We start from the raw sequence: 15,764 nt of genomic DNA, 5'->3' as shown, positions 1-15,764 counted from the left end.
TGTCCAGGGTGTAGCCTGTCCTCACCCACAGTTAGCTGGGATTAGTTCCAACACCCCACTTCTCTGACCAGGATAAAGGTGTTTTAACAGCTTTATATATAAATCAAGCATCTGCCTCGATTGGTGGGGGTTGGGGCAAAGGTGGGCATTTCCAGAGGGCTACATTCCTGTTTGGTTTGAGATATTCATTTCACTTGATGGACAGGAGTGGCTTCTTGTCAGGCTTTCTGTGGACATCCATGAAGATACATATGGAAAACCTGCAGGGTGTTCCCATCCAGGTCTAGAAGTGCCCAAGAGGACAAACAAGACAGAGAACAACAGAGAGGTGAACGTTTCTTTGCAGCGCGATTGTTGCCAAAGCAAGCAAACAGTTCAAACTGCTTACATTTATCCTTTTTGTTGTTGTTGTTGTTGTTTTCTGGAAAAGAAAATGAGAGCAAAAAAAAAAAAAAAAAAAAAAAAGGCCAGATGAACATTGGAAAACTTGGAAACAGAACACAGAGGCTCAGAGCTGTGGGTTTTGTCCTGTGAGGCTTCGACACAGACACATATGTGTAAAATAAGAGAAGAGGGTTTTGGAAATGATTCACAACAAAATTAATAAGGATAGAAATCATCATTATGTTGGCACACAAAAAATCTTCTCTCCTCACCATGAGTACATCAAACACCACAAAGGTGTTTGCCGCAACATTAAAGACTGAGGAATATTCAGCAACAACAAGAAGCAAAAATGTAGGCTAAGATCCACATTTTGAGCGTGCAAAATTATTATCTTTTCCAATTATCGTAATGGCAACAGACTGCTATTTTCTGCTAGCCAAGTATCAGCTGCCAGAAAGGTCCAACAAGTGAAGCTGGTCACGTTGAGTAGGTCATTGTTCATTTTATCATTTTATTCCACTGCAAAGACTGAGGAAAGAAACTAGAAGCTCAATATAGTGCAGCTAGTTAAAACTGCAAAGAATGAAATATGTCTGAAAATTATTGCATGAATCACTCAGAATGATAAGATTAGTAGACTTTCTTAGAAAGCAAAACACAATTTTATTGCTTTATTATGGCACAATTTCACAAGAAACAAAGCTTTTATTTATTTATTTTTATTTCACTGCTGTTTGTGACATCTTGAATAAACATGGAGCATACCGACTATCGCTGCAACCCACATGAGAAATAGCACCTGCGCCATTAACAAGGTGTCCTCCTGTAGCCAAAGTCTGTGAATCCTATGGGCAAATCTGCAAAAGCACTGATGTGCATCTGTTGGGGTACAAGAATCCGACAAGAGAAGTCCAAATAATGAGGAAAGTATAAACCGCATTAATTAGGTAACCCATGAGACATGAGAATATACAGACATCCAGATGAAAGTAATGAATGTAGCAAGAAATAAAAAGATGCAAATTAGATATCAAATTTTGTCTGGTGCTCAAAACCATAACCCATGTCCCAGCTCATTAACAAGAATGGATGCTTACTTGAACAGAGGTGGTTTGTTCGGCATACCAAAGCGAAGAGGGGCACGACAAAGCCCCTGACATACAGCCTCCACGACCTCAAGTGAGGGAAATAAAAATTTGCTTTAGCAGGAAGAAATTTTTAATGAAAAACAATAGAGCGGAAAGTAATTTTTTTGTGTACACAGTGCTTAAGCAAAACCCTCATGTGTTTATTCACATCACCAGGGATGGATGCTTCAAAATACATGATCCAGCTGAAACTCTTCCTACCTTTAAATAAGACTCCGTGGCATGGACGTACAAAATAAGTGAGTAGATTCCATCAGCAGCTCGAAACCTCAGTGACAGCTTTGACTCTGGCTCCCATATATCTGGGATCTCGTCATGGAAATGCTGGGCTATATGTTGGCATGTGAGGGTGATTGTGTGGATGTGCAATTACCAGGGGGAAAGATTAAAGAGGCCTATTAATGCTGAGAGGGTTAGAAGGAGAAGAAGAGAGCTGTCATTTTCAGGAGCAGTCCCTGTCAGTTGCAAGTGTTCATCCAATTACACCACGAGTGTCCTTTCTTTTCCCTTCTGCTATTCCTCCTCCGTCTCATTCATCCTGTGCCCTCCACTTTCTAGACCACCTGATCTCTTTCTCCCTCTGCTCTCCCTCTTCATTCTTTATTAGTTCTTAAAAGGTCTTCAATAATTACTGCTCCTCTCTTTAAATTGAGAGGCTTTTATCCGTGGTCGGAACTAGACTTTAACACTGTCTACCTTCAAGAGCAGACACGAGCACGGTATTGCTCTATACCTCTGGAACTCAAACAAGACAATGAAGGGATGGATGAAATATATGTACAAATATAAATGAAAACATGAATCCTAAATGTCCGCCCGCCATGAGGATTTGGACTGGTCATTTATCAAACCCATCGAATAGGAATGCTGGCGATTTGGTCTCAGCCCGTCCATGTGTTGAAGTGTCCTTGGGCAAGACTCTGAACCCGAGTTCCTCCCAATCATGTCCAAGCAGCTTGCATGGCAGCTGTGTGAGGGAATGGGTGTACGTGATAAATCACGTTGAGACAGCTGAACCAGTAAAAATGTTCTATATAATTAAAGCCCATCCGCCTGCTTTGCCAGATTTATCCATAGGGTTTTGTTATAGGCGACCTGGAGCTGTTCAAAGATGACCTCGGCGATTGTCAGGTCACTGGCAGGTCACGGCTGTGGCGCAGTAAGTGCAGCAGGTGGCCTTCCCATATCGGGGTCGGTGGATTGATTCTTTGTCTTGCCCGGTCCTCAGAAAGGACACTGAAGCCCGGACAGACTGCCAGTGGTGTGGAAGTACCCTGCATGGATACACACCAACTGTGTGAGCATGTTCAGATTCCACTAGAAGCAAAGTCACAACACAGCTTTCTTCATTTATCATTTACTCATTCACATAAGTAGGCTGTCCCATTCACACCGACAAACACTTTCAGAGGCATAAATATTTGTACCTTTTTGCAGCTTCATATTGACCTGAGAATTCACCCGACTGAATATCCAGAACACCCTCTGGAGACACAGTTGCCAGCTGTAAAAAGTCTTCCTTTGGGATGCTAGAAGAGAAGCCTAGGGCTCAGAGCAGCTGGGACTTGGTCCATTGAGAAAAGAATGTGACAGAAATAGTCTCACCTCAAAAATATAAGAGAAAACTCTAAGTTTCTGTCAGGACTGTTGTTCCCATTGCAAATGTTGATGGGAGAAGAATGCGCTGTCGTTAATTGGGACCCAAGAAAAAACTCAGAATGGAATTAATACCAAGTGCAGCAGATTTCTTTCACCCTGCCTTGCAAGATGCTGACGTGAACTCTCCCCCCCGGAACGGAGCCCGGCTTTGCACCCATCACAACACAAAGATTAGAGCAGAGAGAAGTGTCACATCCCACCGAGGTAAGGAACACATGTCCCACCAGGATGACTCAGATACAAGACGACACTTTGTTGAATTCAGTGGATCGTTTCACACCTTTGGAACTCATGATGATTGTTTCTGTGTTTTCATGTCTTCAGCTGCGGGTTCGGCATCGTCACTATTGCCTGTTCTGCTGATGATAGGGTGGCTTGTCGGCTGCCTGGCAGTCCTTTACTTTGTCTTCATTTTTGCTTGGGTACATGACTCCATCTTTGTATGTATAAGTTCTGAAGAAAACAATGCCAAAAAAAATAAAACTTTAATTACTTAAGTAAGTGTATCCATTGCACGTGAAATGACTGATTGTGAATCATTTGAAATATCTGTGGCACTGCGGTGCAAAGTAGGTCAGGTTGACATGCAGCTCTGCCACTTTTATCCAGACTGAAACACTTCAGGAAACATTCAATACATTGCCGTGGTGTTTGAGTAACTTTCATTCAGCAAAGGACTGGTCTTCATGCTTTCTAAAGTACCGAAACACCTTTGGTAATCAGTTAATTTTTTTTCATCTGGTCTCGGTGGCATTGTGCAGCTCAAACTTAAAAATAAACACTTTCAATAAATGCAGTAAATATCCTCCTCTTTGAATTCAAACTAATCAGGCTGTAGACTCAGCTTGTGTGTTTGTTCGGCTAATGGATTTTGATTTTCTTTCCTTGGCAGAAAAGAGGCGTATGAGGAAGAAATTGACTTCATCTCTGAAACGTGGTATCCCTTCCCGGAGACCAAGAAAAGAAGACATCATCTCTATGACTGATATCCATTTTCCATTCGATGCATTCTGTCATCTTTTTTTGGCAGACACATGAAAATGTTTGGACGAAAACATGCCATAACTTGCAATGAACAGCCGGGATGGTCCAGCGGTAATGATATTTTTGCTCTAAACGAAGCTTCGTTTGACATGAAAAACGGTGTGTTCTGTTATAAATTACTCAAATAAACATTTTTCTCAAATTTTCTCCTCTGCTATCGGACAGATTATATAATGCTTTATACACTGTGGATTCTACCGCTTTCAGGCATTGTGGAACAAAATCCATTAACTCAGGCGTCAGCTATATCCTAATGAGAACACCCAGCTGTTTCTATGAACACTGACAGATGCAATGCATATCCAGGCTGCTGTACCTCCACGAGCCGAGCTCTTCAGAGCTGAAGCGTATTACCTTTTATGACTCAGAGATTGAATTGCCTTGTATACACCTCAGTGTGAACGGGCGCTTGTATTACTCATTTTGTGGTGACATACTTACATTAAATATTCATACTGGTATGACCTGCACCTCTCAAAGGATAAAAAGCTGGTCACAACAATTGACTTTTTTTGGATTAAAGGCAAATTAAGTTGAATCCTTTTGCAAATGTGATTACACTGTAAACTTAGGAAAACTATGATATTCGAGGTAACCCTTGATCATTCATCAAACAATGTAAATGCAGTGATGCAACGTGAAACTGTGTTTGTGGAATTGTTTTCGTTTCTGTGTAAAACATCTGTCCTGCTTTGATGGCAGCAAACACACTGGATTTTACATATTTTGCATGTTTTTATGAGTTATTAAGTGTTTTTAAGGCCAAGGTTGTAATTAGGGTTACAGTCAGGCAGCTTTTGGAATGTGTGTGTGGTGTGTGTGTGTGTGTGAGTGTCTGTGTGTTAGCTTCTGGTCTACTTCATGGTGACCAAAATGCTTTTCTCCACATTTACAATTTTTCATGTTTGAAGTAGTTTATTTATGTTAAGGAATTAATTGTCCAATGACTATTTATGCACTGAGTTGCAAGCATTAAAGCAAGTTGACCTTCTCCAGCAGTGACTCTCAACTGGTTTTACGTTCACTCCTAAGCAATTGGTGGCCGTCGCGCCTCGAGAATTTTGTAACACTCCCACACTTATTGAAAGATTATTTCATATTTTATCACAATGTTTCTTCAGATTCAGTGCTGTATGTGGCTAAATCTGATCTGAGCTCCAAAGGTGAGTACATTCATGACAGGTCACTGATCCATCGTGGGGCAAACCGAGAGGAAAAAAAAAACAACCACACACACCCAGATTCACACCTGTAGTAGCTAAAGATCACCAATTAACCTCACGCATGTGACTATAGATTAAAATTTGGTGAAATGTGACTCAAGCTCAGGGTGAATATGAAGATTCTGGTCATAGGGCAAGACAGGTAACCACTTCTTCAAATTGGATTCTATGTTGTGATCCATGTGAGAATTATGTTTTCATAACTGATAGGGTTCATGTAAATGACTGAGGAAGAAACATATTAATGCATCTCCCTTAAAAGTTGTGAGTGCGCTTCCTCTGTGTATTCATGTCACACAGCTGGACATCAAAACATATTGGGTATTAGGACTTGCACTGCCGTTTCCATGGTTACCACAAATCTATCTTTTTTGTTTTGAGTCGTTCCACACTCTCATAGGATGCGCAGAGAAAAACAATAGAGAGAAAATTGGGTGGGGACTCAGACTTTCTTCAACACGTCTAATTGTTATGTGCTCGGATGCCAGAGAGGGAATTTCGATCCTAATTTGTTTTATCAAAAGCGAGCACTTGACGAACAGCTTTCCTTTTGCATGAATTACAAAACTCAACATAAATTAAGCTCAGCGTGGAACGTCTCAGCCCATTATTTGGACTTCAGCGAAAGCAATCAAACAACTCCCGTTCGCCCGAGAAGTCAGGAGTTGACATTACGTCCGAGTCTCAGATTCTTTAATAGTACCACTGTCAGCTTTAAAGGGTATTTTCAAGTCTGCCTTTAATAACAGGGAATTAGATTGTCTGGTTGTTGCAGCAGGTCATGCCACATCCACTTTCCAGTCGGAAAGCAGCGTAAACCTTATAATTCTGCACCGGCCAAATAAGCTTCTACATTTAGTGTCAGGTTCGAAATGTGCACCAGATGCAGCCGCCGCTCCGGCAAGGTAACGAGGCCCAGGATGGAAACTTTCTTCACCGCAGCGCTGAAGCGCGGTTAAAAACGTGTAAATCAACAACCACTTGCTCACACATCATGTAAGCAAAGACGCTTACACACGCAGTCTCTCTGGGGCACGAGCCCACGCTGATCAGCCGTAACATTAAGACCGCTGATGGACGAAACAAACAGCACTGATCATCTCTTTATCATGGCACCTGTTACAGGATGAGATCTATTACATGTAGTCTTCAAAGTTACTGTGTTAAAAGCAGAAAAAGTGAAAGATTTTGAGTGATTTAGACTCAAACTGTGACTGCTGGAACATTGTGTCCGAGCATCTCTAAACCCACGGCTCCGATGCAGTGCTTAGTATTTATCATAAGTTGAGGAAAAAAGGCGAACTGACAACGGGGCCACGGGCAGTCAAGGTTCACTGATTCATGCGATCCTATATATGGTCCATGACTTATGCTTCGACAGACTGTGCAATTCTAGCAGTATTATGAATTCACAGCCTGCTTCACTGGGCAACATGTATTTCATAAACTTGTCCATGACAGCAGGTTTGGCGGCACAAATAATGACTGCTATGGCATAAATTAGTACGCAAAAAAATGTTATCTGGTATGTCAGGAAAACATTGCTTTTGGAGAATAAGTAAGCAAACTTACAAGAGAAAAGCTACTCATGAAATTCCACAGGGTTTTGTGTTAGAACCTTTGCACGTTACATATGCTTGCTGGAGTAAATCGTCACTCTATTATCTGCTCAGTTTGTATGTGTTTTAAATCATAAATCTCAGGCTATATGTGGCCCCACAATCATGTCAACAGCCATCTGCAATCTGGTCTCACTTTCCAACAAACCTCATAACCCAAAATTCCTCATCTTTTTTCAGATTTTCCTCAAATTTCACAATGTATAGCCGTCTTTAAGCGATACGATCCATATATCCCGGTGGCAGATAAGGAAGCACACTTGCAGAGATCTAAGGGGATTGATACCTCCAAGGACCAGTGTTGGAACTGCAGCAAAAGAAAGGCTCATGCAGTGTTATTCTGGTGCTCATAAGGGTAGAGTTAGTTTTTAATTAATATGCAATGCATTACTGTAATGCAACTATTGTTGATGCATAAGCACTATGTAATTACAATTCATGGAGTTTTCATGTGCTTGTCAGTCATTCCTTCAGTTGCACATGAATACAGCTGTGGAGGTGATGCTGCTCTGCTCACTTGGTCAACTGTTAGCTTTAGAATTAGATAAAGTTGTTTTTTTTTTAATTCACAGTAGCTGTAATAGATTACCTTATTAATTAAGGCTTATCTGTTGCTTTCAATATTCAGTTTCTCCCAAGAACTCCACATAACCTTTCACTAAAACACGCGCACACACACACACACACACACACACACACACACACACACAAACACACACACACACACACGCACAGAGTGATCTTCTAAAAGTATCATATTGCTTACAAGAGTAGTTGTAAAATTGCTTTTACTATCTGAATTGTCAGTCAGCTTCAATGACAGCAAAGCTTGACGCCACATCGAGGTATGAATCACAACTAAAAACCGCATTCTACTTCACAATCGTGTTTTTTTTGTTTTTTTTTTTTTTACTCTAATAGATCATTATTTATATGCACCACATGGAGCTGTATCTTCCAGGTGAAGTAAATTAACTCAGACATAACTCTGGGTTTCTGCTGTTTAGATTACATGTTTGCCTGACTGCTTTCAATTGTTTAGCGAAAACAGAAAAGTCGTGTTTACGACGTCAGGCAGACAGATGTTCCCACTGAACATTTGAACCCAGTTCAAGCAGCTGCTTTCTGCGTATTCTCCAACAACAGCATATTGCAGAGCTGTTATATTAAACTAATTATAGTCATATATGCATTCTGACGTCAAGTCTGGAGTGGATGGCAGCAGTACGAGTGGTCATACCGGGATTTCAGTATTACCATCACTGCACTCCTAATATTTATGTGGCCCTGAAACCACCTAGCCTCAGGCAGGTTGTTAGAAACCCAAGGGATGTTGTGAAAAAATCCAAGCCCCTTCCTTCAGTGTGAAATCTGTTTAGGGAATAGTAAAAGGACCCTACATGTTTTGTTTCTCTCTCTCTCTGTCTCTCTGTCTCTCTGTCTCTCTCTCTCTCTCTCTCGTTCAGATGCTCTTGACTAACTCGCAAGGAAATCACTGGTTTGTTTTAGTACTAGCTGTAGGCCAGATCCAGCTGTGCTTCTTAGAAAAAAAAAAGAAAAAAAAAATCAATACAACCTTAAAATAAATTCTGGTACTCAAAACCAAATTTACAGAAATGCATTTCTCATAGAGTTACTGCATTTTGAACAAGCTGAAGACATTAAATCCCTGACTTAATGTCGGTAATGCAGTCTGGAGTAAACAACTTTTACAGGTGAGGAGGATCTGGAGTATAAAGACTTTTCCTAATTGCGTAAATCGTTTGAAACATCTGGGAGCTGATGTCTCTGCTATCCATCTCACTTCAATTTACTGTATCTGAGTAACAACGGTGCTTAAAGGGCAAACTGTGGCGGTTGCTTTTATAGATTATTTGGCATCTCAGTGGTATGAAGATGAGGACTCTGTAAGTGAGGAATAACCTCACAATTCTGAATTTTAAGGAAGAAATTGGTATTACCAGTTGTGATAGTATTCTAAGAGCCGAGCCAATTAAATGATGTGACCTTCATGGCAGATCTGAAATGGAAGCAGTTAATAAGACTTGCATGGTCTTAAGTGTCACAGTGTGCACTAAGATGTGAAAGCAGTGAAAGTGATCTTTCACCTCTCTTCTGCTGAAAGGATCGGTGGTTACTCTCCTTACTAGAACATTTAGATTGCACAGTACCTGCAAATCAGGATCTGGTTACCTAAACACATCATTTATTACTTGAGTAGTTCATTGCCGACGGTGAGATGTATGAAGCTTTAGATGTGGATAAGACATTTTGTTTTTAAAGTCTGTAAAGGCTATATGTAATTCATTACATTTTATACATTTCATCTGCACTGATCCTAGCAGAAGTAAATCATTTAAGAGGTAAAAAAAAAAAAAAAAAACACATTTGTTAAACAACCACAGGAGGTCACTGTTTTATATAAATTAACTCAATGTGGATATTTAAAGATTATAGATAAATTAATGCATTTTACATGGAAGTAAATAAAACACGCCACATTTTGAGGTTCATCAAGATGAAAACGTAATTTAATGAGGTATTTGATTCAGCTCTGTCTCTAAGTCTGGTTCAATCAGAGCGTGTGTCAGGTAAATGTGGAATCTTTCAGGCTCATTATTCAGTGAAAAACAATTTGTGAGATCATCAAATGCATAATTCTTTGTGCTATCAAAATACAAGATACACAAGAGTTGTTTTTTTTTTTTTTTATCTTTGTCTGCTAATCTTGCTGTTCAATCTTGGGAGTCTTGATTTAAACTTGATTGATTAAACAAGCCAAGTTCCACTATAAAGATTTTTGTATAGGTGCATAAAGCAAAGTGATTTTTTTTTCTTATTAGCTACGTCTGTTCTTGAAAATTGTATTGGTATTACAGTCCAGTCATGTCGGTTAAAACTAACTTTAATAGAAAACTCAGTCTCTTTGAATTCAGAACGAGTAATTGTCAGTGGCCATTAAAAACGAGAGCACACTCAGGGTGCACTTCACAATAAGAGCTCCTGTCAAATTAGGAGTGTAACACCTCAATGTGTCCTCAAATTGCCAACCTGAAACATTTTCTCACTTATTATTCCAATTCAAACGCGTCAAAGTGTGGACACACGGGGTGGTTTTGTTTGCATGTGTGTGAGGGACACATAAAGTGTTGTGCCTCTGGCACAGGCACACACACACACACACACACACACACACACACACACACACACACACACACACACACACACACACACACACACACACATTCCAAAAGCTGCCTTTGAGCCCCCCCTCCCCAACACACACACACACACGCATAAACTCACACATACCTCGGGACCCACTGTTAGGGTCAGCCAAAGGGCACACGAAGGAAAACTGAGTCATTTTATGACCGGAGGGCAACAGAGGGTACAAGAACCCTGCACCGAGAACAAAAACAAGAGAAGGTCTGGCATGGGTCACTTTCTCACAACTGTCATCAAGTCTTAATTTTCCATATGCACAAATCCTCCGTGTGTGTGTGTGTGTGTGTGTGTTTTTTTTGTTTGTTTGTTTGTTTGTTTTTCTTGTATAGGGCAATATATTTCAAATGAAGTCATGGAATCTAATCAGAACTGAGACTGAAACACCCTCCGGACTCCACTTTGGAGTCGGGACCTCAGCGGTCTATAATGTATAAAGTGCAAAACACTCCAACCTCCCAGGAACATGCTGAGGTGTTGTAATGTTAGCCGTGATGCTAGCTACCACAGCCGCTAATGAGAGGGAGGGTGAGAGCACGAGGAAAGTGGGTGGTGTGAATTTTCAGTTGTCTGCCAAGTGCGACCAGCCAGTGGGAGCAAAAAAAAAAAAAAAGCAGAGCTTGGCAGTAAACAGACAATTTGATGACATTCACCTGTAAACAGCACTTGAATGAGTGTCAGAGAGGCGGAGATATGGTTCTGCTCAAACGCATGGTTTCTATGATGTATTTGCACAAATAAAAGAAAAAAAAAGAGGAGGATGATCACCCGCCAAAGGTTTATGAAATGCTCTCTCTGCTGGATTTTCAAAGCCCGCCCATTTGCCTCTGCCACACTGGTGACATTTTCTGGTTTCCAGCATGGATTCCCAAAAATGCCAGTGGTCTGTCTACTCCACTGTGTGTCACAATAGAGATGTTCGGATGAAACAACGTGGAGCAAACCACTCGAAGGTCAGATCCTATATATTGTAATCAAAATAGATAGTAATAGAAGTGAAGAAATAAACAAAATGAAGGTTTTGAAATTCCCAGCTCAGCTTTGTACACTTGCACAAAGTGTGTTGTGGCCTTTTGCCCCTGCTGCATTCGTCATTCCTCCAGATATTTTTGACATTTGACTTCAAGGTCTGATCATATTTCTCGTCCTTGTACTTGACATCCTCGTCCTATACATCCTGTGTCTTACGATTCTCTTTGGCTCCATGCTCCCTTATCTCTATATTTCTTGAAGGTTTTCTTTTTCTTCCCCTCTGTGTTTGTCTGATGCCTTGCCTCTCCAGTTTCACTCGCGGTGCGAGCCGTCCGCATGCCAGGAAATGTGCTTGCTGGTTCATAGCTGCATGAGTTATATTTATCGAGCGTTAGCTTCGGCGGAGCAATAAAGATATTGCGGGCTCATTTATTTGCATTGTGACTAACGTTTGAATAACCTCAACATTGGCTGTAACACCGTCATTGCTCATTAGCACAATTAGTAGGGGGCAATTTGAGTTAATGCTGCACATAAATGAATATGTTTGCCCTCTCTGTGGAAAATCCATTTAAAGAAAAAAAAAAACTACATTCTTCACCAACAGTAGCCAACAGTATGGTTTTAGGTGCAGGGTGTGGATATATGCTTAAAGATAGAGATAAAGAGCCCATAAAGAGTTAACTATTCATAAGTCAAGTAACTATATTTGGTAACTTATACATTATTCCAATTCATCCTGTCATTCATCCTTGAGGCAAATGACGCATATTAAAGCAAGATGGACTCAGTGATATGAAGATTAACCTTTACAGAAATCCATTGAGACGTCCACTGCAACGTCTTGCTAGAAATTGTAAAATGTGTGTGATTTGGGTTCTTATTGCCCCTCACAGCAGTTTTATGTTTGCAGGTATTGACTGCATATGAAGACGTCGACTTCAGTCTCAAAAGTGCAAAAGTGTTAATATCTTAACGTTCTCGATTTGACATTACCATCTATTTCAATGTGTGCGCTCTAAAGAAGTTAAAATAATGTATTATGTGCAGATGCTGCAATTTTACATAATTCCTGCATAATGTGCAGTCTGAAATGCTATCGCGGACGAGATATCGTGTTACTCAGTCATGAAGAGCCAAATATACATTACAATATCCCCTTCTATTATGGTACGATTTTTACAGATACGTCACACACAGAAAGAAATGCACTGACAATCTTTGTAAGGCTTGTCTCCTTCAGACTAAGCGTGTTATTAAAGATTTATTTTGAAAGGAAAAAAAAAACGCTCCCGCAAATGATTATCGGTCATTATTATAAAGTATCTAAATACAGGCAACTGAGGTATATCTGTCTTTCTACAAGTGGAGTGAAAGAGAGACGGAGAGAGAGAGAGAGAGAGAGAGAGAGAGAGAGAGAGAGAGAGAGAGAGAGAGAGAGAGAGATGCTGACAGAAAGAAAGCCTGAGGGAGTGAGTGACAGTGACTGAGAAATAGAAGCTCGCACAAATGAGTTTGAGAACAATACATCTGGGAACGGAGTAGAAAGACTGGACATGGAGGCTGATGCACGCTGTCTGTAGAGGTGGCTTAGACTCCCGGTGAACATCATACGTCATTCATCGCACCCATTTCCGTGGAAAAGGCAACAAAATGCACAATTAACAACCCTGCATCACAGCCTCAGTTACATTTCAACAGACAAAACAAAGCAGATCAACTTCAATCCACTGACTTGATACAATCTCCTGATTTCAAAAGAAAGCATGCATTTCTGAAAGAAAAAAAAAAAATCTCAAAAAGGTTCCACAGCTTGAAATGTATAAAATAATAAAGTATTCAAAAGATTAACATCATCTGACTTGCTTCAAGGCCTAGAAAAAAATCAAACTCGATCAATGGATAATACTGTCATATGATGAAACCTAGGTAGACATCAAAATGCTTTTCTTGAAGGGTGGTTCAACATTTTATGATTACGCATATCAATGTTTCCAAGTGAAGAGAAAACGATCCCACTCCAATCATACAAATTTGAAAAAATCGCATATTTCAGTGAATAGATGCAAAAAGTCCAATTTCTTGCTTTGCACCTATGTTTAACATAACTTTCTAGCACAGTATCTTGTAAAAACCATAATTTTTTGTTCTTTTGTAGTGATTGAGGGGTACGCACCAGTTTAAGACTGATTGCAATGGTCTACAACGGCCTTTACGTCTGTATTTATGTCTCTGTGTGCAGGAAAACACTCCGTACCAGCAGTAAACTGGTGGTCCTGATTGCCCTGCTCGAAGGAGCGAAGAGACAGAAACACGTGCGAGGAATTAACAATAAAGTGTCAGCTACTGAAGGTATTTCACACTCGCTACACCAACAATCTCATGGTTATTAGCAGTCTCTGCAAAGACAGTGTTTTAATCAGCACACCAAAATTTGACACAGCAGACTGCAGCGTTATCATTTAACCATCATGATTTGGTGTATAAGTCTGTATAATTCATTTGTTTTATAAAACAGGAAAAACATACGGTTTAAAATCATAAGGTTGAATCAATTTTCACTGCCCTTAAATTTTAATACTGGGTTTTTCTGGGTTTCTTTTGTTTTGTTTTGGTTTTTTTTTAAATTACATATGATATTCTGAATAATGACTGTTGATCACACTTGAAAAATACCTGACAAGTCTTTATATAAAGTCTGCAGCTGTGGTAACGGTTTCACTTATTTTATCATAACCCCCATTATATTTAGAAAAGAGAAACTATTGTAAAATCTGCCTTAATAGAATAGGTTAAAGTTGAGCATTTCACTTTTCCTGTTTCTGCAACCCAATCCAAAGCTCTGCGGCGCCAACAGAGAGAGACCCATCCCACACTTTAAAAAAAAAAAAAAAAAAAAAAAAAAAAACAGCTGTAAATCAGGTCAGATGTTGCTTTGCAAATGCAAGAAGGATGCCAATCGGTCCCACACACTGTTCCATACAGTCTCATAATTAACCAGTTTTTGGATTGGGGATCAAACCACACCAGGCTTAATATTAAAACTGGGCCTGATTGCATTAAAAAATATTTCAGTAATAATAGTGCATATCTGTATTGAAGGAATGAGATGCAATGTATTTTCTGCAAATTGTGTCATGACAGCTGCTCTTGCTGTTGATAAGAGTAAGCCGAACACGCCATAGCGTGCAGGCGTGAGAGTTGTGTCAGTTTTCTCTGATTCTCCGTGAAAAAGTAAAGAAAAAAAAAATCAAAACTACTTCTTTGATGATACATTTTCTCACCCTTTGTTTTCTCACCGATGCTCACACACTCACATGCACGATAGCACGACTGTAAGGCATACTAAACTGCTTGACAAAGAGCTGGCAGTGATAATCAATGACTCACAAAGACTGGAAAACACATAAAGACACCCATCCACGCCGATGCAGACGGGAGGCTCAGAAAACATACGAAAAAGGTCTGGTGTCTGTCGATTGTCAGCTCAGTGATCTATGACCAGCTGTCATCTTAAAGGCAAAAAACTTCATTTTGGTTTATTATCTTCATTCTGCTAATGAACTGCAGCCACCTGTCGACTGCAGAAAAATTATTAACATTAAATATAGAACATTTTGTAAATATGTAATCACGGTTAAATATTTTGACAAAATAAATTCTGATTTTTCTGTTATAAGTTACCTAATCTAGACTAGGCATAAACAAAGGGTACGAGTTAGGAGTACATTGTCTATCGGCATGTAAATAAAGGCTAGAACCAGCTTGGTTTTCTGTGAGAGACATACAGCTCAGTCCCACATACAGTACAGTGGTTCAGCCCTGTTACATGTTTCTGAGTGGGTGAGTGGTGTATTCATATGCCAGTGGGCTGAGCGCATTTGTCTGTCTGCCCCTCTCTTGCCAACTCCTCATATCCACATACGCGCTCACAAATACACATTGGCAGACCCAGAAATGCTCAGTAAGACAAGATGAGAACGGAGAGAGAAAAACAAAAACACAAGGAGTGATTGTATCCAGTGAGTGGGAGAATAATCAGGCTGATTGAATGAACCACAGTATCAAGAGTTGGAGGAGACAGAGCTCCGTCTGTCCGCGAGGGCACAGTCTGCCGCTGCCGCCGTCCTCGGATGGAGTGCACACTGCAGTATCAGTCCACCAGCCATGGTCCATCCAGGAAAGAGTTAAGGGAAGCCTCCACTTTCCCCGTGACCCCCCGTGAGTGCTGCGACAGTCAGAGGGGAGAGGTACCGCAGGGGGACAGGGAGGGACCCATCCCAGAGGTCCACCAATCACCACACACGGCAGATGTTGTCGGGGACCATGTAGCTGCTTTTGTTGCAGTTGAACGCTTTGGCAAATTCTGGAAAATTCTGCAGGGAGCCCAGTACCCTGCGAAACACACCCAGGAGAATGACGGTTGGAGTGGAAGCTGTTATTACAGGGTGTGGCGCAAAATACAAATTTACATGACATGCCCTTCC

At 40.5% G+C, this 15,764-nt stretch overlaps 2 protein-coding genes across 2 annotated transcripts in view; one reads left to right on the top strand and one right to left on the bottom strand.

The window, feature by feature from the left end:
- Window positions 1-3,508: 3,508 nt before the first annotated feature.
- LOC115400747 (sarcoplasmic/endoplasmic reticulum calcium ATPase regulator DWORF-like) lies at window positions 3,509-13,543 on the top strand. The gene is made up of 2 exons (XM_030108765.1): window positions 3,509-3,616; window positions 13,520-13,543. The coding sequence occupies exons 1-2, from the start codon at window positions 3,509-3,511 to the stop codon at window positions 13,541-13,543; spliced, it is 132 nt and encodes a 43-aa protein (XP_029964625.1).
- LOC115400577 (neprilysin) overlaps window positions 12,509-15,764 on the bottom strand; it is a 44,784-nt gene continuing 41,528 nt past the window's right edge. Inside the window, 1 exon segment of the mRNA XM_030108560.1 lies at window positions 12,509-15,672. Coding sequence (XP_029964420.1) covers window positions 15,573-15,672 — 100 coding nt within the window. The 3' untranslated portion in view covers window positions 12,509-15,572.

Source organism: Salarias fasciatus, chromosome 14 (genome assembly GCF_902148845.1).
Source record: "Salarias fasciatus chromosome 14, fSalaFa1.1, whole genome shotgun sequence".
Taxonomy (NCBI): domain Eukaryota; kingdom Metazoa; phylum Chordata; class Actinopteri; order Blenniiformes; family Blenniidae; genus Salarias; species Salarias fasciatus.
The sequence above is the reverse complement of the archived record's forward strand: the minus strand, read 5'-3'. Positions and strand labels throughout refer to the sequence as shown.

Excerpts from the sequence above, each read along its gene's own strand:
- LOC115400747 (XM_030108765.1), top strand. The coding sequence starts at position 3,509 with ATGTCTTCAGCTGCGGGTTCGGCATCGTCACTATTGCCTGTTCTGCTG. Across the intron at positions 3,617-13,519 it reads TTGTCTTCATTTTTGCTTGG|GAAAACACTCCGTACCAGCA; the intron begins GTACATGACTCC and ends CTCTGTGTGCAG.